Source organism: Mastigoproctus giganteus, chromosome 11 (assembly GCF_048544385.1).
Source record: "Mastigoproctus giganteus isolate SK-2022 chromosome 11, ASM4854438v1, whole genome shotgun sequence".
NCBI lineage: Eukaryota > Metazoa > Arthropoda > Arachnida > Uropygi > Thelyphonidae > Mastigoproctus > Mastigoproctus giganteus.
Genome location: NC_143585.1, coordinates 138,230,524 through 138,256,993, shown reverse-complemented (window position 1 = coordinate 138,256,993; position 26,470 = coordinate 138,230,524). Strand labels below are relative to the sequence as shown.

Genomic DNA, 26,470 nt, shown 5'->3' with positions numbered 1-26,470 from the left:
ATGAAATAATGATTAATTAGGGTACCAGACAAAGGAAGTGTCCATTCTATATGGGAATGTCACAAAAGCTGGCCCGAATACATAAAAAAAATATATACCCCCCACTTTCCCAATTAAATTCCCTACACCTGGAATGTGATGGCAGCTAGATCAAAAAGACTAGGGAAACAGATTTTAGTTTGGCCATTGCTGAATATGTGTAGCATCAAGAGCACTAGATAAATCCCTACAAGGCTGCTATTTCTGTTTATTGGATGCATGTTTTTCTTGTATCCAATGGAGAGTAAGGGGGAGGGGTAATGAGAATGATAATGCAAATTTTCACTTTCAAAAAAGTGGAGATAGTATTCGCCATACAGTGCAAGGAAGCCACAGGCTTTTGCTGCACTAGCAAAAAAAAAAAGTAGATAAGAAAATACAAATTACATATGCTTCCTTCCCCACACAGTTGACTTTTGAATTTAATCAAACTGTCAGGCACCAGTAAGCAGGTTTTTTTTTTTTTAAATCCTGGCAAAATATACATTTTATACTGTATCAGTAAACAATTCTACCACTGCAGAAAAATTAAAAATTAGCTTACCTAAAATATTTCTGTGTGGATAGTTATTAGAAATCAACTATATATTTCTTGAATCAGTTAAAAACTTGCAAAGTTTTGCTCATAACAATGGCCCTACTGCCTGAAATTCATTGTTGGCAGCATTTGGAAATGCTTCATCAGAAAGACAAAGTCTGAACTTTGTTTTTCTAACCTGGATGAATACAAGAGCATTTTAACAATTCCAAGTGTCCTTGGGCACTTGTCTGTTCCCCAACCAAGCACTACTGTACATCATTTCTTTCTTCATAATAGCATTTGGTAGGTTTTCACACTGAAACTGACAGACTGTTGCATGCAGCCACAAAGTACATACTTCCTCACTGCACAAAAGAACAGAATCATCTTTCTGGTTTAATCTGCTATGATAATCAATTTTCAAATGTTCTTCCATTTGAAAACAATAGGTAAAATAAATTTGCACATAACGTACATAGCAAATTTTAAAAATTTGCATGAATGAGGATAACATGTAAAGGATTTGCTTTCACCAGAAGGTTGCACTAAAGAAATTCTTTTTCACTGGATTTGAACATATATCAGCACTACCCATTAGTATTCACTTGTTGTCTTTTTCAATTTGAAAAGTGCTCATTATTTCTGTTTCACCAGTCTAATTACACATTCTTCGAAGTGTTTTTTTACTTCAGTGCCATGCATCAGTTGAAATCTTTCCATTTTAGTATGACTTTTGAGACAGTAACAGCAGTAATGTAAAAAAAGTAAATTCCATATCAAAGAAAAGTGACACCAGATGCTTATTTTTCAGGAACACACCTAAGGTAGATGTTCCAGCCAAATTAAATTAGTCCAGTGTAAACTCATTCCTTCAGAGGCCATACTGCATCCTGGAAATAAGGTTATTTTCTTATAAATACCATATAAAACTAGCATTTGCATTCTTTTCAGATTTTCACAACCAGCTAGTTGGCTATATAGACAATAGTTACTTGGAACTATAGGAGCCGTTACTGGCTTTCCAAAGGCAAGAATTGGATTCTGGGATCAATGCTATAGTGTATTTTCAAGGCTCTTCATCGCAGGTTTGTTTTTGAAATAATTGTGAGTTTTTTTTTTATTTTATTTTAATATATAGTTAAATAAGTTAGGTTATTTGGAAAGCTATAGCTTAACATTCAGATAGCCTTTACTATCGATATTTTGGCAGGAATTGTCACTTTCATTCAGTAGCTTAAATTTAACTTCTTTAGTGATTTAAATTTTGTAATATATTGTAAAGTTAAAATTTTACTTAAATTATGGTTGCTACAAAGTCCAGGGACATCTATGTGGCATGAATTCTAAGGCTGGTCTAGTAGACAAACATAGCTCATCTGGCAATTCTTTTCTTTGTAAATGATGTAAGGAGTGTACTGGGTTCATTACTAAAAGAATTTCTAGTAACAAACTGAAGAAACGAGTGCTGGTCCTGGGAACTTGACAGGGATCAAGTATCTCTTGACCTGCCAAATGATGCACCCCCGATCTGGGTCCAAGAAAAAAAGAGTCAACAGCAGATGGCAATTTTTTCTTTGCAAATGATGTAAGGAGTGTACTGGGTTCATTACTAAAAGAATTTCTAGTAACAAACTGAAGAAATGAGTGCTGGTCCTGGGAACTTGACAGGGATCAAGTATCTCTTGACCTGCCAAATGATGCACCCCCGATTTGGGTCCAAGAAAAGAAGATTCAACAGCAGATTGCTCTGATCAAGGGTTTATTGGAAGACTATCGTCAGGGAAATGGGTAATGTTTTTTTTTTTTTTTTTTTTTTATTAAAAAAGGTGGTCCAGAACCAGAGTGTTTGACAGGAGCAACAATTGATGATGTTACCAACAGGTTGTCAAATTTTAAGGGATGTAAAGAGAAAATTATTTTTCATATGGGGACTAATGATATTAAACATACACAACCTGACTATCTGCTGTTGGATAAATATAGGATTATGCTGCAAGCTAGGTCAGAATGTGCATGCGTCTGCAATTCTGCCCAGACACAATTGGAGGGATTATATGCTGAAAGCCTTGTGGATTAACTCGAGAGAATCTACAACAAGGCTCTGGGGGGGGGGGGATTTTTATCAATAATGGCCTGCATTTGTAGGTAGAAGGAGGTTCGAGCTCGTCACCACCAAATACGGAGGATGCGGAAAGGTCAGGGAATGACCACCGCATATCCCGGAGCAATATGGCCTTAGTTGCTAATGCTCCTAAAAACCAAACAATGTAGAAGGAGGATGGATTTTTGCCAGTATCACTGAGGATATGCTAATGGTTCAGGGAGAAGAGTAATTTAGATTCATGTTTATCTGATGATATAGGTCAAAGTAATGCTTGCACTTACCTCATAAATTCTTGTTTGTTGACAAGATGTCCTGAAGGTAGCAATGTTTGAAAGGAGGGGGAATATAGAGCTTGGGATACAAACCTAACTTCAAGGGGCATGTCAGGGTAGTAAACTATAGAAGATTACTTAGTCTCAACTGTGTCTACAGTGATGCCAGGAGTGTTGTCAATAAAACGGCTGAATTTGAACTCCTGGTTAGGACAACTAATGCTGATATAATAAGGCTAAGAGAAATATGATGATGAGTTCCACTATGGTATGTATAATGTATTTAGGGAAAATTGGAGGGGGTTATGCTTCTCATCAAAAATTTTTCTGAGTCTGAAGTTATGTCTGCCAGAATGGAATGAATCTGCATGGTGTGTTAGTTGGGAGTAATCTACAGACCAGAAGATTGTAAAGAATATGATGGAATGGGCAAGCAAGTGAAATGTCTTATTATGGGTGACTTTAATCTGGCCCATGGGGAAAGACTTTTTAAAATAAACTAGATGATTATTATTTGTACTAGAGGTGAGAATATTTCTGATATCACAAGGCTTAAGTACAGAAACCATTGTCAGGAAGTGATCATCAATTGAAAGATGCAGTAGTTAAAGGTAAAAGCACAGGTTTTAACTTCAGAAGAGGGAACTTTGACAGTTAAAGTGCTATGTAGCATCTACAAATTGGGCAGACTGCATATGGATAGCAAATCCATTTGAATTATGGAGTACTTTTAAAGCAAAAATCACAGAAGCCATGAATGGATATCGAAATGGGTGGCTGGTTAAATAGAACAGAAAAAGATAGCACGGGACAGTTACAGAGTGACAAAGAACATGTACAAGTTGATCTGTAATAGTACGACAAATAAGCTCAGGGAGGCCAAGGCTACATACGAGAAAGCATTGGCTAAGAGAGCAAGGAATTTTTCATATAAGTGAATACAACAAAGAAGAAAGCTAACCAAATCAGACACTTGTGCACCGGATGTTGCGGATGAATTGAATAAGTACTTTGCAACAGTCTTTACTGACAAAAGACACTTCGTGCTGAGATGCCTCAGCCGCATATGAAATTAGTGATGTCGTAATGATTGTTTATTAGAAAAAAACTTTTGAGCATAAAGGCAAGTAAAGCTCTTGGACTTGGGGGAGATTCCTTTGAAATGGAGAAGTGCCAATGTATCGCCAACACATAAAAGCTGGTAACTACAGACCAGTTAGTCTGACTTCAGTGGTAGGAACAATTTCAGAGGCAATGATTAAGAGTGCAATCCAGGGACATTTAGATAGATATGGCATTCTGAAGGACACACAACATGACTTTAAGGGTAAATCATGCTTAACTAAATCTCAAGGGGAAAAAAAAATTTAATCTTCAAAATACATCTCATTGTGTGGAACCCAGTTTAACTCCCTCACCAATGATTTGGCTCTCAAAATGACACCCCCCCCCTTCTGATGGAATTTCATTTTGGGGTAGTGAACCACTCAACTATTGAATTCTTTTCAACAGTCCTTTGTAACAGGTACTCAGGAGCTGGATTTAGGGAACAATTTCAACATAGTTTATATGGATTTTTAGCAAAGCATTTGACTCAGCCCCTCACGAGAGGTTTCTGTATAAGCTTGAAAGGGTTGTGATTAATGGATTTTCTTCAGATTGGTGTAACATCAGGAATGCTGTCCTTGAAGGATCGGTTCTAGGACCACCGTTGTTTCTCATTTTCATGAATAATAGTGACATAAATATTAGCAGAGTTGTTAATGATCATGCTCCTTCAGGATGACTTGAACAGACTTCAAAGGTGGTCAGAGAAGTGGCAGCTATTGTTTAATGCTGCTAAATGCAAGGCAAGGTCATACACTTGGTGGAGTTAAATCAAAAACCATGGAGGAGGAAAGGGATCTGGAAGTTACAACGCAGGCAGCCAGGAAAGCCCATAGTGTACTGTTGATGATTTATCGAACATTATCCTGTAGAGAAGGGAGGGCATAAGACCACATTTGGAATACTGTGTTCAAATATGGTTGAGGAAAGACTCAGATTGTGTGAGTTACAGAACTTGGCAATCAGGCACCACAGAGGTGACCTGCTTGAAGTTTATAAGGCTCTGAGAAGGATTAGTAAAATGAGTGAAGGTGGAATTCTCACTGTTATAAAGAATTGCATTGCAGAACTAGGGGCCATAAATTCAAATGTCAACTGGATAGCTATTTGTGTGAGGAGGGAAGCATATAATTTGCATTTTCTTATCTACTTGGTTTTTTTCACCAGTGTAGCAAAAGCCTGTGGCTTCCTTGCACTATATGGCAAATACTAACAATTGCAAAAGAGATTCTGTTATGCAGGAAGAGCACTTGACCTACACATTTTGGAGAAAGGTATTTAAAAGACAATGGATGTCATCTGGTCCTACAGCACTTTAAGAGAGACAGGGTGCTTAAACCCATATTATTTGTATTAAGTACAATGACTGGTCTAGTTGTGCAGGAAGTAACAGTTTTGCATTTCATGTGTTCTGTTTGTCACACACATCACTGGTGAATGAATGTCATGCCGTACACCATAAAACAATGGATTTTTATCAGTAGAGTCTCACTTTGTTTCTAAGTTTTATAGTGACAATTCCCTAATTCATGAGTATTCATTTTGGAATACGGAACATGAAAGAAAAAGTGTTCTTACGGGACCCCAGAAGTTTTAATTATCAGGATTTGCAAAAGCTGAGGTTACTTGATTCACCTCATTTCAGTGTAAGAAAATATCTAAAACTCTTTCTAAAAGTTTACTTTGCTATGAAGGTATTGAAATTTCAGTTAATATTTATTTTACTGACTGCATCAACAGTCAAAATTAGACATTATGGAGTGCTGAAAATCCAGACCCCATATTTTTTGAACAAACTTATTTCTGATGTTTACCAAGGCATAATACTGCAGTTTGTGTTTCTATAGAAAAATGAAAGAGACAACAGGGTGAGGCAACCTGCCATACTGCATATTAAGCTACAGAACTATTGCAAGTATTTTCTGGGATCATATCACAGAGACTTCAGCCAGGTTTGTTTGTGGGAAGGTTATTAAAGCAGGAGGTTTGAGAGCAATCCAAGGAACTTGGTTTGCTTTCAGCTGCTAAATGCAGCTGAAAGAAAACACTGAAAATACATTCAAGAATGTACTGACACACTCTGTTATGTCACTCGCAACCTGATCAAAAGGACTGAATTTAGGTTCTGCTAACAATGGAAGACACTGAATATTGTTAATTAATTGACTGGGTTTACTTTCAAAATGAACTTCCTGTACATTATTAATGGCTGACTGTATAGCTGGTTCCTTCAGAAGAGAAATTAAAAGTACACTTTTCTTTTTCAGAAAGAAGAAAAATGTTTCCACAAGAACACTGGCTACTATATCCTAAACTGCTATAGGGCATCCACTGTGTTCTATTCCAGGCTTGATGAAGGGTGCAATATGTATTTATCTTCTATTTTATGCTGAAGGCAATGCTGTTCTCTGTGGTCAGATATCAACAGAATAGCCCCCAAGGGCTGATGTGGGTGGTTTTTTTCCTGTTCTCCTGGACAATATTTTCTGTAACATGCATTAACTATAGTGATCTCAAATCCTGCCTGGTTAATCTTCCATCATGACAACCTAATACCCATATGGGTTTTCCTCCAACTCTCATATAAACAAAAGGATGAGAGAAGTGGTGCAGGAAGGGAAGGTCCTAGAGGTCAGGAGGACACCAGATTCAAATCCCTATGCATGAATATTCATTTTACAGCTGTCACTCCTAAGGAGTTTAGTTCAAAACGGATTTCTTCAGACACTTCAAGATCTCACTATAAGATGAATTTGTCTTATTGCTGAGACTACTGTGAGTGGACTGAAGGAGCTGTTTAACAATTTAGGGGCGAATTTAAGAGCAGCATTTTCACTGGTGGAATGAATTATCAGGAAGGATGGTGCAAATTCTGATACTGCTTCTATTTTGTGGATTTTTGCTGCAGTAGTAGTAACGTGTGTGTGATGATAGGGATTGTGTTGAGACCGCAGGATTAGGATTTGCAAGTTGTGTCTGGACTCTGAAGTGGAATGCCAGCACTACTCATGAGTGCATTCCCACATCAGCAAGAAACCTATCCTTTACATCATGAGGGCAGGGACATGGCTTTAGCATTGCTGATCCTCTCAGGAAAACTCGGGGACAGAGCTGGGCCATCAAACACCAGGATCCCCTTTCTGAATTCCATGGGTGCACTACATAGCAAACACATCAAATTGTTAGCCTCTTGGCAATGCTAATCTGGAAGAATAACAGCATTGGTGAGAAGCACTCACGTTAATGGGCTATTATGATGTAAAAGGTGGAAATATGCATGCACACACATATCTGCTCCTACTATTATTCCTTACAAATAATTTGTTCAAAACTGTTACATACTTTGGTGTATGCAAACAATGAAGCTGGAGATGTCAATACAAGCCTATTCTGATCCTGGACAGTCTTAGCAGGATTAATGGGAAAAGTCATGGTTCAGATAATGGATTTCAGCTCTAAGAATAATTTTGCTGACATAATTAGTGTAATATTAGAATCAGTGGTCCAATTGAGGAATCACCTACATCATCCCATTATTAAAACATTTAATGCCAAACAAAATGAGGCCAATAAACTATACAAAGAAAAGACTGAGTCTCACGTTAGACTACACATAACATTAACGGGGCATTGGTGAGAAAAATATCAAGGGGTGTTAGATGTGTGGTTTAGGTATTCTAGTAGGTAAACAAACAAGCTGGAAAGTCACTGGTAATAGCAAAAGGTTCAACACTCTGTGCTGAACCTTTTCAATTTCTACCAACCAGGTCCATATAGCTAAAAGATTGAAGCCAGCTGAGGTTAACATTAAAATCACCAAGTAAAGTTAGTAGTAGTGGCATGTGATGCAAGTGTATGAGCTTATGCAACATCAGCCAAAAAAAAAATCACACCATTCCCTCCAAATGCCTGTCCAGTTCCTCCTTAAATTTATTTAACGTATCAACTTCCACGGCAACAGATGGAAGTTTGTTCCAGCAATTAACCACCCGCTGGCTAAAGGCAAATTTCCGCACATCTATTCTACATCTGTCTTTTCTTAATTTGAATTTATGCCCCCTTAGGTTCGTAATCTGAACAAGTGGAAGGATCCCATTCAACACCAGATCACCGTGTAGGTGCCTAGTCTCCAGCCACTGCAATTTGCAGAACTTAAGCCTCTCTTGGTAAGAGGATCCCTTCATTCCCCTCACCAATCTTGTTGCCATTCTCTGTACATGCTCAAGCAAATCTACATCCTTCCTAAAATGAGGCCTCCAGACCTGTATGCAGTACTCAAGGTGTGGCCTGATCATTGCCTTATACAGAGGGACAATCACCTTTTCCCTGCTAGCAAAATTCCTATATATCATTGACAAAACCCCACGACCTGCCCTGACAGCATTGCTCAGAAAACTTCATATCTGACTGCACAATTACTCCCAGGTCTTTTTCATTTTCTACCACCTTAAGTGTAGTACCACACAATTGGTACGTTTCCCTGGGGTTACTTCTACCCATATGCAGTACTTTGAATTTGTCAAGGTTCAACTTCAGTTGCCACTTCTTAGCCCATCTGCCCAAATTTTCTAGATCCTGTTGCAGTAGCACACTGTCATTTAACAACCCTACCAACCTTTGTATCATCTGCAAACTTCAACACTAAGCCTGATATACCTTCATCAATATAACTGATAAATATACAAAACAACACCGAACCCTGTGGGACTCCACGAAGAGCAGCACCCATTGATTACCACCCCTGTCTTCTCCCACTCAACCATCCTTTTATCCATTGTAGTAACTTACCCTTAATACCATGCACAACAGTGTCAAAAGCTTTCCTGAAATCCAAATATATGATATCAAAATTATTTTTTGCATCCAGTTCCTTTGTAACTACATCATAATATCCTATAAAATTTGTCAGACAAGACTTTCCCTTAACAAACCCATGCTGTGTCTAGATGATCCTGCAATGCATCTTTAACCAGTGACTCCATTATTTTACCCGGAACAGAAGTTAAACTAACTGGTCTGTAATTACTTGTGTCGCCCTTTGTGAATTGGGGATACATTTGCACATCCCCTGAGTCCAAGGATGCTCTCATAATTATGGCTAAGGGTTTGCTCTCACTTATTACAAAATCAAGTAAAGTAATACTGACAGTAAATGAGAAAATTTTGTGTTTTTCAAAGCAGAGGGAGCAATATTTTTGATAAGCTTACGCCAAGAAAGTTTAGAAGGGATTTTCTCAGTAGAGATAAGCGATTTTGCAGTGCATCCTGAAATGAGGTGTGTGAAATCTGTTATTGGCTTAAAAAAAAAAACTGAATAAGTATACAAGCAACATAAAATGCATGGCTACAGTGCTTTCCAAGATTGGCATCACATATTAGCAATGCTTTCAATTTGATTTCCTCTCATTTCACATATTAATGTAACTGACTGAATAATACAGTAAGCCCTCGGTTTTACAGATTTAAACTGCTTTGTATATGTATGTATGTATCAAAAACACTGAAATAAACAATATAAAAAACAAGCAATTATTTACGATGACCATACAGTAGTGTCTGCAAAACCTTTATTCAGAATCGGAGTTAAGCCAACATAGAGATACTGGTGAATCTTCAGGGTTAGACTCCTTAAGTTTTGCTTTGCTTATAGCTTTAATTTCTTTGCATGCACTTTCTCTTTTCACCCATTTTCATAGGGCCATGATGATACACTGCAAATAAAGAAACAGTACACAGACTGGAACACTTGCTCCTAGTTTTACCTAATTCATGAACACACTCTGGTACCCATAAAATCAATAGATTATTACTGTACATTTATTTCATCACATGCTTCATACTTAGTGGCAGGTGAGCTCCAGACATGTACTTTTTCCTCTTTGAAAGCTAGGACCTACGTATGGCTATTTTGGAAAGATATCCAAAATCAAATGGCAGTCGATTTGAGATGCCTATGGTTAAGCTGAGTATCCCCCCCCCCAAATGTTTTTGGCTGAAACAAAGGAAGTCACATACTGTTGCATTTACATTAACTTAAAAGAGAAGAGTGTTAAATTATTATTTTTTTTTCAGAGTGTTGGCAGCAGAAGTTTGGAAGCACTAATAAAACCACAAAAGCAGGCAAAAACAAGCACACATTTGAGGTACCATGTCATGTCGATATGGGTGGCCCATGTGATATAAACAGTGGAAAAACAAAAAAGGGTAGGAGTGTGTTACTGAATAATCAGAATGGCTTATAATGGGGGATTTATTGGATGACTGTTTTCCGCAATACTCTAAATTATCAGCAGTGACTCTTCATGCATTATGAATCTCCAGATAAACCACTAGGTGGCAGTGATCATAATATATTGATGTGAATTTTACTTAAATATATGACTACAACAGTCTTAGAGAGTTTGTTTTCAGTGGGACACACTGGTGATGTTCTGCAAATTCCAAATGGGCAGTATATGCTATCAAGGTTTAGATCTAAATGGATTTCAGATGAACTGGTGAGACTAGTGACAATTATAAGTTATCACAGGCCATGGAAACCTATAGTAGGCAGGGGCTTAGAGGGGAACAGGTATCCTGTGTGTTATCAGACACTCAGCCTAAAACACTGATGGATCCAATATCTCTCTATTACAGAAGATTTAAGAGAAGTCCGGTTGGCCTGCCTCCCTAAAATCCACTCATGCACACCTTCTCGATGGTAAGCCCTGTTACGTCACTTAGGTGGCAACGAACGTGTAGAGTGGTTCTCTTCAAGACGCCTGGTCAGTGTGAAGAGGAAAAGACCAAACCTTCCAGCATATGACAGCACGAGAAAACAAATGGCCCTCAGTCCCCAGCAGCTTTCACACTCCCTCTTACGGCAGAGGGTGCTAAGAATCTCTGGGTACGACCAGGCTGCCATGCACGGAAACTGAACTTGGCCTGTTATAACGTAAGATCACTCATTGGTGAAGACAGGATATTAGAGCTGGAAAAGGAATTAGAAAATGTGAATTGGAATATCATCGGTTTGGCTAAAACAAGAAGAAGAAATGAATCACATAAGTTTATCAAGTGGAAATCTGCTGTACACCAATGGAAACAGTGAAAGGAGTGAAGGTGGAGTTGGGTTTCTGGTCCATAAAGATTTTAAAAACAACATTTTGGAATTCAAAAGTACATCACCAAGGGTGTCAAGACTAATACTCAAGATTTCTAAGAGGTACAAGCTAAAGATTATAATGATTTATGCACTAACATCAAGCCATGATGTTGAATAAATGTACACCGAAATTGAGTCTTCTAGATGAGCAGAAAACCCACTACACTATTATTATGGGGGACTTCAATGCTAAGGTTGGAAAAAGACAAAACAGTGCAGAAAGGGGAACTATAGGAAATTTTGGAATTGGTGAAAGACTTGTGGAATTTGCAGAATCTCAAAGACTGTCAGTAATGAACACTTTTTTCAAGAAAAGGTGAACAGAAAGTGGACATGGAAGAGTCCAAATGGATTAACTACTAACGAAATCGACTTCATCCTCACTAACAGAAGATATATTGTGAATGATGTTACCGTCGTGAATAAGGTAAATGTTGGAAGTGATCACAGAATGGTAAGATGTACACTTGATGTAGGAAAGGAAAGAAAAAACTGACTAGAGGAGAAAAAGCAGTATGTACTGAAACTTAAGAACAAGTTTGAGCTTCTGCAGACTGCTCAGGACCAAGATATCGACGAGGAATATTACAACTTTCTGAAAGTGATAAAGCCCAAGAAACCTATAGGGAAACAGAAATCCAAAGAAGAAAAAATTAGTCAAGAAACACTTGTCGTGATGAACCGAAGACGACAAATGAAGAGCGAGAAAATTGAGTATACTGAGTTATGCAAAGCCATTAGAAAGAGACTCAGAGGACATAAGAAGATTTAACAAAAGAAAAGTAGAACAAGCATTAAGGGAAAACAAAGGATTTAAATCAGCAGCCATGAGCAGTAATACAGAAAGACAAATGATACTGAAACTGAAGAATAGCGATGGTGTACTTATAAACAGCAGAGAAGGCATAATTCAAATAGCAGAAGACTACTATAGAGAATTATACAAGGAGCAGGGGAAGATGGATTGCAAAGTAGCAACACATACCCGATATTCTTCCTAATGAGGTAGAACATGCATTGAAGATGAAGTTACTGTAGAGTTGTGAAAATTGGGAGGAAGAGACATAACACAAAAACTGGCAAGGCTCTTCACAAAGTGCATTAGAAAAGGTGTGACGCCTAAGCAGTGGAATAATGCAATCATAGTTTTGCTGTATAAGAAAGGAGATAAATTGGAAATTATAGACCAATTAGCTTGTTATCCCACATCTACAAGTTGTTCACAAGGGTCATTACTAACAGATTAGAAAGAATACTTGATGAGAATCAACCGAAAGAGCAAGCTGGCTTTAGGACAGGATTCTCAACTATGGATCACCTTCACGTAATATCACAGCTAAGGAGAAAGCAAATGAATATAAAACACCATTATGCCTGGCATTTGACTCCATACAGCATAAGGCAATGTTTCGGGCACTGGAAAGACAAGGCATTGATACCCCCATATATTATGATTTTGAAGAAAATATATGAGAGTGCTACCTCCTTTATTAGACTAGATAAAGACAGTAGGAAATTTAAAATTGAGAAAGGAGTTCGACAAGGAGACACGGTATCTCCGAAGCTGTTTACTGCTGCCCTTGAGGAAGCTTTCAAAAGATTAGACTGGTTACAGAAAGGAGTCAATGTGAACGGAGAGTACCTAAACCATTTACGATTTGCAGATGACATTGTGGTCATAAACCACGATCCCAAAGAATTAGAGGAAAATCTTAATCAGTTATGCACAGCTAGTAAGGATTTTGGACTAAAGATGAATATGGCTAAAACAAAAGTAATGATGAACATGTATGCCACAGAAAGGGAAATAATGATTGAAGGAGCAGTAATTGAAAAGGTGGAGTCATATACTTATCAGAGACAAGTTATTAGCTGTAATAATGATAAATGGCTGGAAGTCAAGAGAAGAATAAATTTTGGATGGATAGCATTCAGGAAATATAGTCACATACTGAAGAGCAATATCCCAGTTTGTCTGAAACGTAAAATAATGAACCAATGTATACTCCCCACCATGACTTATGGAAGAGAAGCTGAGAACTACACAGCGAAGAATGGAACGAATTATATTGGGAATCAGACTGTTAGATAAGAAGAGAAACACATGGATTAGGCAGCAAACTCAAGTAAAGGACATTCTTATCAAAACTAAAGAACTAAAATGGTCTTGGGCAGGACAGATGGACTAAGAAAATAACAGAATGGTATCCAAGAGGAGCTAGAAGAAAACCTGGAAGACAAAGGCAGAGATGGATAGATGAAATTCATGAGTTTGTGGGTAGTAAATGGATGGCCAGTGCTCAAAACAGAAGGAACTGGAAAGTTGCTGGAGAGGCCTTCATCCTGCAGTGGATTGAAAATGGCTGATGATGATGATGATGATAAAATTGGCCATGTTTATATGCAATTTTTCATAAAAATTGTTAAATTATTGAACATCAGATGGAAGTGGAAATGCTTTGCAAAATTCTGAATTTCATTAAGCTATTCTATATAGAAATCAACCAACCTATTGATTCTGTTATAGAGTTGGTAAAGGTGTGGAGTCAAGATGTGATGGAAACAACAATTAAAATGTTCACAAAAGCAGGTTTTGCCAAATTAACAGCAATAAGAGTGATGAACTACTACAAGATATTGAGCAATCTTGGGAAGAACTCCAAGCAAGAGGTGGATCAGTGAAGAAATTCTTCTTGATGAATTTTTAGTAGTTGATAATGATGTCACAGTAGCTGAATATCCAACATTTTGGAGAGTATTCAAGGAACTAGTGGCAATATCAATGGGTTGGATGAAAATTAGGGTAATATTAAATCTTCAAAACAATGTTGGCAAGCATTTGAAACTTTGTGTGAAGAAAATGTGACAGAAATATATATTGTGGTTTTTTCTTAATGTATGTATTAATTTTTTTAAAATGTTAGAAAATTTATTCATTCTCAATCTTTTACTGTATTTTTGAAAGTTCATATTTCTGTTTAACAAATTTTTTAAAGCAAACAGTGGATTCGTTATATAGAGGTCTGACTGTATTTCACCCCTGTCAATTTTTTTTTTTTAAATATTAAAAAGCTTTGCCATCAGCCTGGGTCAATGTCTGCTCTCATTCAACAAGATAAATTTTTTTTTTTCAATATTTGTTTCTTTAGAATTACATATCTTACTTTGTCAGTATTATACATGGCTAGTGCAATGCCTCCACAATCTTCAAACTCAAATACAGTATGACAGATTTCTGGTTTTCCATCTGTAGGAGTGAATTTAATCTCCAACTTTCCAGGCCCTGGAACAACAAAATCTGTAGCCCTATACTAAAAATGAAAAAATGCATTATTAAAATGTTCCATATTTGGTTAAACAGAAGCATTTAACTATAAAATACTTTGGTAATGCAAATTTTTAGAAAATATATAACAATTAATTACAAGAATCAGATGGCTTCAACTACTGCACATTCTATCATGTTTATTTTTTTTTCTAGCCTACAACATTTGTTCCTAAGAGAGAAATCTCTGCCATCCAATTATCATCTTACTAACCTTAATTTTTTAAGATTAACAATATATTAAAATAAATTTTTAAATCCAGTTATGTCCTTGAATCCTCCTGTTTAAGTAAGTCGCCAATCTGGATTTGGAATATCTAGAGGTGGTAGCAGATATGTAGTGCAGCTTGTGTGAGCCAAATTCTGTAATGCTAGCAGAAAAAAAAATACTGAGTATACTAGACATGGCAGGCTGCTTGTAGCCTGCAATCATTGTAATCTTTTGTTTAAACCCACTTAAAAGTATGACACTAATATAAAATTCATAAATATTGTTGATAATGAGATCATATTCTTTTTATGTGGAGGGAGGGATGCACTTTTTTGGGTTTGACACCCCAATCAACAGCTTTTGCAGCATAATCACCTTCCATGTAAGCTTTCTCTAAAGCTTCTGAGCAGTTGATAACTTTATAATAGTCTCAAAATCTGTATTACTACAGGGTCATTGAAAAAAAAAAAGGTGTCTGTGATTTCCCTTTTAATTATCTTCAGAAATATTTGATCGTAGCAGCAAACACTGCGGTAACTCACTAAGTTTTATTTGACACCTCAACGATGACCTTGGCTGTGCCGTGAATGTGTGCAAAATGACTCCTACGTGCACTGCCTCAGTCAGTGTCAGTAAGATTGTGTGTGTGTTGTGGTACGCTGAATTTAAATCTGTCATAACAGTGCAACGTCAATACCGACGTACTTACAGACACTGACTGAGACGGTGCACGTAGGAGTCATTCCGCACACACTCACAGCGCAGCCGAGCATCTGTCCCAGCCAGTTCAATCCCACTAAACATCCATGGAATAAACTGCAAAGGATATCAACACAATCATCTGCCTACATCACTCCAGGAATTGATGGGCAGATTTGTTATAGGAACAGTCCAACATTTTCTTGTGTTAATTTTCAACGTATCAAATCAACATTCAGGCTCATCTTACTTATCTGATAAAAGATCTATTAGAGGGGCCAACACTAGTCTGACATGCTATTAGCTCACAGCCCTAAGTGGAAGGCACTTTTAGGACAGTGAGCTGTTATTATATTTTGCTACTCGCTAATAAAGCAAAGGAAAGGGGCTTATGTAATGTTTGAATATAACTTACTATCACAGATACAACATCAAAAGACATTAACCATTCCCTCCTCTATTAAATGAAAATTCATTTGAGTTTTATGAAAACTTGTTCTCTGAGTAATGGTATTAGATGGCAAACTGATTAGCATTAGTAGAGGCATATGATGCAAGAAAGCAAGCTTACAGAGCATCAGCCAAGGGAAAAAAAAAAAATCAGTTTCACCCATTTATCACTCCAAAAGTTTGTCTAGTTCAGCCTTGAATTTATTTAAGTTGTCAACTTCCACAATGACAGATGGAAGCTTGTTCCAGCAGTGGACCCACCCACTGGCTAAAGCCAAACATCTGCACATCTATTCTACAAATGTCTTTCCTCTATTTGAATTTATGCCCCCTCGGGTGTGGAATCTGAGCAAGAGGAAGAATCCCATCAGATTCTCAGAAAGATTATATTCAAGTTAACTTATCTGAAAATTCAAATTTTTTTTTGGCTGGTGCAACATAAGCCTCAGGCTTCCTTGCACTATATGTCTGGTAATAATAATTTGGCAGCAGCTTGCTTCACTATGCTCCCAGCATATGAATGAGAAAATATTACAGTAGTCACAGAATTTTTATTTTTTATTAGAAAAATTTCATCAGTAGTTACTTCACTGAGCCTGAGTTTCCCATTTATTTTGACCAGTGAGAGCAGAGAATAAAAGAATAGGTAGGAGATGAATAATTCACAATAAGTAGGCAAACATGGATTTAAAGTACAAGGGAACAGAAAATGTTCCCTTGTACATTAAATCTATATCCAAAAATGAAATTTCCAAGGTTGACAGATTTTTAATGTTGTAGTTGCTAGAAAACCTAGCTCAGATGTATGCTGTTGAGAAATGAACACCATTACCTAAAACACAGAGATCAAGCCCCCACCACAGATCTTGCTATACTTTTTTAAATTTTCAGTTGTAACCTTATGTTAATATTAATATAATTTACACACACACAGGTATGTAACTTACCAGCTATTTGGACGAATCTCCTTCAGAGTCACCTTGACACTATACATAGATTCCAATACCTCTGCGATTTCTTTTGAAACTAGTAATTCTCATGTGTTCTGAATAATTTTCAAAACTGCAGTAAATCAAGGGGTCTTTAAGCTTGGGGAACTAAATCCATTGAGTATCGAGTAGGGGGCCACGGTGAAGGAGTACTTCACAAGGAATTCTTGAATGGAAAGGCTGAGTTTGTGGTGTCATGATGCAAGTGGCAACTTACCAAAACCCACTTTTCCAGCCTTTTCCACAAACAACATTGTGCAAGCACTGCAGAACTGTCTTGTGCTATTCGTGGTTCATTGTTTTACTATGTGGTAGAAATTCATAATGAACAACATTCTGCTAGTTAAGAAGTACAATGTCTTCACATTTGATCAAGGTTATCATGCTTTTTATTGGGTTTTGGAGAAGACCATTTTCCACTGGAAGGAAAAGTGTGGGTCAGTAGCCATACACTGATGAAGATCCTGACATTTGAGAACTTGCCACTCTCTGTGACCAATGAAGATGCAAGGCACGAATCTGGTTGAAAAGCACCATATCCCATAAAAAATACCAATTTCACATGGATAGCTTCAGGGTGTAAACTAGAAATGAAACTGAATCATGATTTTTGAAGTTCTTTCATGGATATCCACCATTAAACTTCGCAAACCACTGAAAAGCCTTTGAATGACAGCACCTTCGAAAGCTGTTTTTAATATATCATGGGTTTCTGTTGCACTTTTCCTCAATTTGATGCAACACACATAAAACATCCTATTTAGCATATATTAATTCAGGCAATTCAAGAATTACCAAACATACTGCAACTTGCTACAACACTGACATTTCAAGAAACAGAGTCAGCCAACAAATGTTTTAATTACACCTTGTATTTGCCACATAGTGCAAGGAAGCCACAGGCTTTTGCTGCACTGGCTAAAAAAAAAGTAGATAAGAAAATACAAATTGTGCTTCCTCCCCCTTATACAGGTAATATTTAAAATGTATTTTAATACAGTTAATTAAAAATGAGTTGGCCCATATTATTTTTTATTTCTTCAGAAAATTTTTGCTTAGAGTGATTTGATAAAACACTTTGTCAGAAGGCAATTAAACAATCTGTATTAAATTTATGCTACTTCTAGAAAATCAATAATCTACCATCGTACCTGATCACCATAAGCATGACGACCAATGATGATAGGTTTTTTCCACCCTGATACAAGACGAGGAATATTCTTGCATATAATTGCCTCCCGAAACACAGTTCCTCCAAGAATATTACGAATAGTTCCATTTGGCGATTTCCACATTTTCTTTAATTTAAATTCTACAAAAGATTATAGGCATATCAAATCTTATTTTGAACCTACAAGAATAACCATGCTTTACGCTAACATTTAGCTACTACTCTTAAACAACATATCAACATTTATTACTTGCAATGCTGAAATTAACTGTTTCCATATTTGATATAAATATGATTTAACATTAGTTCTTAACTTTAGAATACGTTTCATAAAACATGCATTAAAAACTTATTACTATTATTCAGTTTTCTTCCGTGCATTTTGTCTCTGGTTGGTGACTACTCTTCCTCTGAGAAAACAACAAATGTAAAGACAGTGGCTCTATATAAAAAATGATATTTCTCGAAAGGAACTCGGTCCTAAAAAAAAGTGAAGTTTATGTCACTTCATCCATCTTGGCTTAATACTGTATGTGAGAGAGGTTCTAAGGAACCTCTTACATGCAATAATTAAATAAAACTTTTTTTTTTTTTTGTAAACATTCACTAAAGATTTAAAATTTGCAAACCTATTTCTTGGGTGAATTCTGCTTTGAATTAAATGCCAATCTGGGCAGTATGTTTGTTAGAGATTACCATTAAGTTCACTATACAGCAGGCCCTTGTTATAATGCGGTTCGCTTCACGCTGATTCGCTATAATGCTGTTGATATTATAACCCGTATTTGACTTTAACGCTGTTTTACAGATTGCATATTTAAAGAAATCTTTTCATTTGATGGAGTCGATAGCTTGAAAATGAATAGCAAAACAGCATTAAAACGTTTCTCGCAAACTAATTTAATTGCAGTACAGTGACTTGTTACGTAGTTCCAAGATCAACATTTTAAAATATGATCAAGTATATTGCTTGTAATATTTGCATTTATCCGAAGTCTAGTCATCACTCAGTACAGTATTAGACATCGTGCTTAACGGACAGTTTACTCGAACATTGTATCATAATTAATGCAACCAATGCAGTTACATTTTCGAAGAGTTAATAATGGCAGATAAGAATAAAAAAGCAACGTCTGGACGCAGTACGAAGACTACAAGTGTAAGAAAAAGCCCGAATTTGAAAATTAAATTAGACGTTTTGAAGCGAATAAATTCCGGTCAACAACAAGCAGATTTGTGCCATAATTTAGAACTGGCAAGTTTAACTGTAAGAACAATTATAAAGAATTAATTTTAGCAGCGGGAAAGACAGCTGTTCCACTGCAAGCAACTAAGGCTAGGCCGGCTAGTAGGATTGGAATGGAGACTTTAATTTTATTGAAGATAATATCTAATGAAGAATTCAGTTAAATATTATAAAACAGAGAGATTAGCCTATATGATGATCTGAAGAAAACTCACCTAAAAAAAAAAAAAAAAAAAAAAAATGTGGAACCATTTAAAACTAGTAAGGGCTGGTTGAATAGATTTAAAATCCAGGGAGAAACTGAAACTTTCAAAAAAGAACTTAAAATTATTGAAGAGAGGTGTTATATGTACTTCTCAACAAGTTTTTAACATAGATGAAGCAGGACCTTTTTGGAAACAAATGCCTAAAAGAAGTTTCATATTAAAAGAAATAAAAAAACATGCCAAGTTTCAAAGCGGCAACCGCATAAGGTAACAGATATATATGTTACCTTAGGCAGCACTCACTTAGTGCTCTGTTTTTCCGGAAAGAATTATCAGCTTTAAGTGGGGGGGGGGGAAATCACCTGTACTATATATTTTAAATTGCTTATTACAGATAATCAAATTAAAATAAACTGGGTATTATCTCTTACTCAAATCATTAGGAAAACTACAAAACTCTTACATCTAATTGGGCAAATACTTAAACATTTCACCGATACTATATTTATGATAAAAGAAAAATAGTTGCAGGATGCGTCAAAGTGAAGGAGCTCAAAATTGGTTTTATTTTTTCAAATTACTGTACTTTGCCTACTTCTTCCTTGAATTATTCAAACTATTCACTTCCACAATAACACATGGAAGTTTGTTTGAACAATCAACCACCTGATAGCTGAAGGCACATCTATCCTGCAACCATCCTTCCTCAAACAGAATTTAGGGCATCAGCATTGTGCTACCTCAATCAGACTACCTTGCAGGTGCCTAATCTCCAGATGCCTGTAATTTGAAAAACTGAAGCCTTCTCTGTACTCACTCCAATGGCTCTATATCCTTCTTAAATTGAGGCTTCCACCCCTGTATACAGTACTCAAGATGCGGGCTAAACATCCAAATCTCTTCTAGTAAAGTTCCTGTACATTATAGACAAAATCCCATGGCCCCATCTGAATTGCTCAGAGAACTTCATATCTGACTGCACAATTATCCCAAGATCTTTTTCATGTTCCACTATCCTGAGTGCAGTATCATACAATTAGCATTAATCTGAGATTGCTGCTATCCAACTCCATCTGCCTAATTTTTCTAGATCTTGTTGCAGTAGCATGCCCTTGCTTACTGCCATTAATCACCCTGCCAACCTTTGTATTACCTACAAACTTAGACATTAAGCCTGATATACATTCATTAATAAATACGGAAAACAACAATGGGCCCAGCCCTAAACCCTCAGAGACTCCACTAATAACATTAGACCACAAAGAGTGTCCATTGATGAACACTGTCTTCTCCCGCTCAACCATCCCTTTATCCATAGCAGTAACTTGCCCTTAATTCACACTGCTCCAATTTATACAGTAGTCTTATGTGCAACAGTATCAAAAGTATTTCTTGCATCCTAGCATCCAATTAGATTGGTCAGACAACATTGCCCATTAATACATTTATGCTGTGACTGCAGTATAATTGCATTCATGCCTAGATGGTCCAGTATTACTTCTTTAACCCCATTATTTTCCCTCAAACAAAAGTTAAGCTACTATATACTTTCTATTCATGACTGACGAACTGATTTAAGATAAATAAAAACAATAAAATACATAGGTAAAGAGCAATAAAATATGACATAAAATAGTAGCTTTCAGGGCAAGGTATCCCTACTTCAGCTAGTCGGTGAATGGTGTACTGCACATATATATATACAGGGTGTCCGGGCTAGAGGTATCCAAAAATACACACATATATCTCAGCATCTATAAGGTGTATTAAAATAATTTTTTTGTTATATACAGAGTAACCCACCAAGTTGGTGAAGGTAAAGAAAGCCAACACAAGAACGGTAAGAAACATTGGATAACTTGCGCGGAAAATTTGTTTCCCGAAACGGCACTCTAGTGCTGCACGGTAGGTGTTATCGGTCTGGAGCAAAGTCAAGAACGATATATTGATTGGCAAATGATGTGCTGATTGGTGCGCGAACACAATAACATCGGTTTAGTATCATTTTAGTAGCACTCAGAAGCACTAATGGTAACTTGCCCTAATGAATGCTTTCCATAATGGTGAATAAAAGGTCAGGTTACATCCACTTGAATCCGATGGGAGCTTGAGTAACTTAACCTCTTTTTACCCTTTAGAATCATGGGTGGACTAACACAAATTGTTTATTAACAAAATATTAATTTTTTATTACTGTATTTTTAAAGACATTCGCGATACACACATATCATAATGTCAATCAACACCTCAATAGCTATTCACTATATATATATATATAATGAATCTTTCTTTCTTTTCCTACTATTTCCTAACCTAGGTCACGAAATATAAGGAAACCTTTTTTATTATTTCCTAACCTACCATCTAAGGTCAGGTTACAAAATATAATGAAAAATAAAGAAACCTATTCCTTTTTTCGTAACCAAACCTAAATCAAACAATATAGTAAAAACACTCATGAACTCCAAAAATCTGCTTTTAATAATGGGAAAAAAAACATACGAAAAACTTTTATTAATTTAGTTTTCTTTAAAAGATTCATCGCTACTATTACCTGCTTTATCGTTCTTTACTCATAAATACACATTATAATGCCAACCAATGACTACACAGTAGCTTGAAGTCTGTCATGCCTACCTATCAATCAATCAATATATCCTTCTCAATTTCAGCTCCAGACCAATAACACCTACCGTATGTTTACGGAGCAAGCAGCGCTAGAGTCCGGTGTCGGGAAACTAATTTTACGCGTAAGTTATCTGACATTTCTCATCATTCTTGTGTTGGCTTTCTTTACCTCAGCCAACAAGTTTTTTTATGAAGGTTAGTAAAGTTCAATATGAGCACCTTTTGTAGCTCGACAGATGTCAAAACGGTACTCGAGCTCTTGTCAAGGGTTTTCCAGCATCTGAGGTGTTATTAGAGCAACTGCTTCAACGATATGCTTCTTTTTTTTTTTCACAGTCATATCTATGAAAAAAAAAATGGCCCGATGATGCCATTTTTGTGCACTCCTAACCACACATTGACTTTTGATGTGTCCCTTTCATTTTCGATCATTTGGTGAGGATTCTCCAGACCCCAAATGCGGTAAAATATGACGAAACAAATCTTGGAGAGATTTTCTATCGACTTTGCTTTTGTTTCAGAAAATATAATGAGTGGTTCTCACATAATAAGCCATTATATTTGGATATTTCTAGCCCTGACACCTTGTATGTTAGATAAAATAACAGGAGTTGACTAGACATGATCATGAACTACAAATAGGGTGTCAGTAATACAGAATTAAGTATACATGATGAACAGCAGTGCTCATCACACTGTAGAATGGTGAACTCCATAATGGGGTGCATATGTACTCTCCTATTACGGTTCATAGTACTATTACAGTTGACTATGTGCAGTGCCTTAAGCCATGAGTGCTGGCAGTAATCACATGAATAGTTGATGATCTCAATGTCATGTCAGGGAGCAAGGTTATGTTATTCAATCCAATAATGTTCAGCAACAGTGGAGCAGTCGAAGTTAGTGGTTCGGAGAGCCCCATCATGTTCTAGAAACATGATATTTTAACCTCCTGGCACGATCCTTCAGCCTCCTCCCTACATAAATTTCCCACAGTCCAGACATGTAATGTAATAAACAGAACCACTTCATAGAAAAGGAGGAATGGGTGTTTTTATCTTAAAAATAATGGAATGTAATTTTCTACCAGGTTGCACACACCGTATACGGTAGAAGCACAAAAATCCTGGTAAGATGTTCTGATACGCCCAGGCAGTAGAGGTAAGCTCATTATTGTGGGGAGGGTTTGCCCTCATAACAAACTCACAAGCTTGTAGTTCACATCTATCCAGAACATAAGGCAGATAACTGCAATTAGAAAGCTCCGCTCTTACTTTGGAAATCTCCAATTGCCTGTCACCAATAGAATTGGAATGCATCCAAGCACAGTTAAACAAAGTAGTGCCACACTACTTTGTTTAACCCAGGAGTGTGTGCAGACCTGTAATTAGTAAATTAGCCTGCACACGTGGGCTTCCTAAAAACGGATGTTGTAAAACGCGAACCCAAGCGTTGGACTGCACAGAGACAACTGTAACAGTACTATGAACAGTAATAGGGGAGTATATATGCACCCCATTATGGAGTTCAACATTCTGCAGTGAGATGAGCATTGCCGTTCACCACATATACTTAATTCTGTATTACTGACACCCAATTTGTAGTTCATGATCATGCCTAGTCAACTCCTGTTATTTTATCTAACATATATATACACACAGTACACCATTCACTGACTAGTTGAAGAAGGGACACCTTACACCGAAAGCTACTATTTTATTGCTCTTTACCTACGTATTTTAACACTATTTTTAATTTATATTCGTTTTAATGTTTTTATTTATCTTAATAAAGTTTAACTTAAATCAGTTTGTCGGTTGTGAATAGAAAGTATATAGTGGTATACAACCCGAAGCTCAAGGCCCGTTTTCCAAAAGTTAAGCTAACAGATCTGTAATTATTCATGTCACCTTTTGTGAACTGGGGATACATTGGAACATTTCCAGCAATAGGCACTTCATGAAAGCCGAAAGAGGCTCTCATAATTATTGCTAGGGTTTGCCTACCTCCTTTGCTGCTATCATTGGATAGACCCCATCCACCTTTTTATGTTTAGCTCCAGCAATTTCTTTTCCACTTTCCTCTCAGTTATCACAAAATCATTTAGTTCCCTGGTAGAGTTTGATAAACTTCTGGCATCCCCTTCCCTAATGAATTCTTCACATGTGAATACAGATGCACAATACTTCTTCAATTTGCAGCAAGATCATCGACATCAAGTGGACCACTGTTATTCGATCCTTTCTTTCTACTATTAATGAAAGTAAAGTCTTCTTTACTTATATTAACAGTTATTTGGTTTTTATAAGCATTAGCAACTAAGGCCATATTGCTCCGGGGATATGCGGTGGTCATTCCCTGACCTTTCCCTATTTGGTGGTCATGGGCTCGAACCCCGGTCTAATCAAGAAGCGTATGCTATGCACTGCTGCTCCTGCTCACCTGGCTACTGAGGCGCCATATTAACAGTAGAATGAAATTCTCTGCCAGAGACTTCTCGTAATCTGCCTCAGCTTGCTAACTTGACTTGATTACAGACTAGTGATATCCACCATAAGCTTCTGTTTCACCTGATAATTTATACGCATCCTGTGCATTTTTCTTCTCTGCCACAAGCCTCATCTGACATCTACTTAGGTATAAGTCTGGAACAGTATTTCTTAGTTGGTAAGAAAAGTCTAGTAGTTTCTATGATTGCTTCCAGTTCAGAATTTGTTGTTGGTAACATCAGTTGATCCCATTGCACAGAATTTAAAAATTATCTGAGCCCACTGTAGTCACCCTTATAGTAGTTGTCTTTTAAGTAAATCCCACGTCAGCACACTAAGATCACTGCCACCTAGTGGATGTTTTACGTGCAGATACTTCATGCATGAAGAATTGCTGCTGTAGAAAACAGTCAACCAATAAATCCACAAGTTCAAGTCAATATCTGGAAAGTAAAAACACCCCATTATAAGATATTTACTGGCCTACTCTATTTCTCCATATATTTATTCATTACACCTATCACACACAACTACTCTCATTTTTGTTTATGTCACACCAAACAAACCCAAAAATGAACTGGCTTCCCATGTCAACTGGATGCATTTTCTTCTTAGTTAACGAGCATATTAAATCTACTGGATCTGCATCCCTTATATCTGAGTGACATCATGTCTGCATTTGGCTATTTCATCGGTACTTCAAATTTATTTACCATGCACTTGTTCTTACTCTTAGTTATCCTAACACATCCCACATATTTACTTGTTTGAGGTCCAACAGAAGTGATTCTACTTAATCTATTATTCTGTGCATCCTCCTTTTTTTTTAATTCCCAAAAAGCCTAGCACTTTTCCAACACACTTAATGCTACCTCAATGGCATCTACAAATATCCTTGCACCCCTTCAATTTAAGTGAATCCCATTCCTGTAAAAATAATCTCTCCTGAAAACAAATGGCTGAACCAGACAAAAAATTCTACCTGTAAGCATTTCAGTCTTCTCTTCAGGACCACTGATTGACAAAGCTTTCAATATATACTCCCTCTTTATCATGTACAGGCAGAATTGCAGCCATGTTCAAATTTAATCCTAATTCGTGACTTTTTCCCATCATTGCCCTATACTCGTTGAGTAACTCCTCAGATCTCTTACTATCACTAGTGTCAGTGTGTAACTTTGCAACGATCACCTTTCATGTCTTCAAAAGATGATATCTGTTCTACAATGTCATCTAGTTTTTTCCCTGCGAACACATCCTGGTTATATTCCACCTATCCTTTTTGCACATCATATTTTGTTTCTGATTGATGGGCTCATTTTAATTTCTTCAAGCTCTCATAAACATCCATCATAAAGCTGAGTTTGCACCAAACACGTACAAAACACATCCCACTTGGCTTAGTCATGTCCTGTTCAGGCCATGATTCATAGAATCATCTCTATAAATATTCCCTGAGATACAGCATTTCCTGCTACTTTGAGACTGCTGCTCTCGTCTCAGGCATTATTTCCATCCATTTAAATGCAATTTAACTTGAAAATACTACAATAAACTAATAGATACCTAAAGGCACTAATACATATTATGCTATGAAATTTAAGTTATGTGATTATGCCTTAACAGAAATAAAAATTTCAAACCCAAGTGATTAGAACCTATGAACTACATATTTACCACTAATAAACACTGAAAAGTTGCTGGAGAGGCCTTCATCCTGCAGTGGATTGAAAATGGCTGATGATGATGAAACCCTAAAATACTACTAGTTACATGATACGAAATCTCTAATTAAATTTAGAAATAAGCAAATGAACGTGACTAAACTATTTATTGAACACCATTTAATACATTAATCAACGTCAAATAA

At 36.7% G+C, this 26,470-nt stretch overlaps 1 protein-coding gene across 1 annotated transcript in view; it reads right to left on the bottom strand.

Moving 5' to 3' along the window:
- Window positions 1-26,470, bottom strand: part of Idh (isocitrate dehydrogenase [NADP] cytoplasmic) — a 100,375-nt gene that overhangs the window by 26,314 nt on the left and 47,591 nt on the right. The window contains exons 5-6 of the mRNA XM_090385106.1: window positions 18,012-18,172; window positions 14,351-14,497 (exon numbers count right to left, since the gene is read on the bottom strand). Coding sequence (XP_090241232.1) covers window positions 14,351-14,497; window positions 18,012-18,172 — 308 coding nt within the window. The remainder of the gene's footprint in view (window positions 1-14,350; window positions 14,498-18,011; window positions 18,173-26,470) is intronic.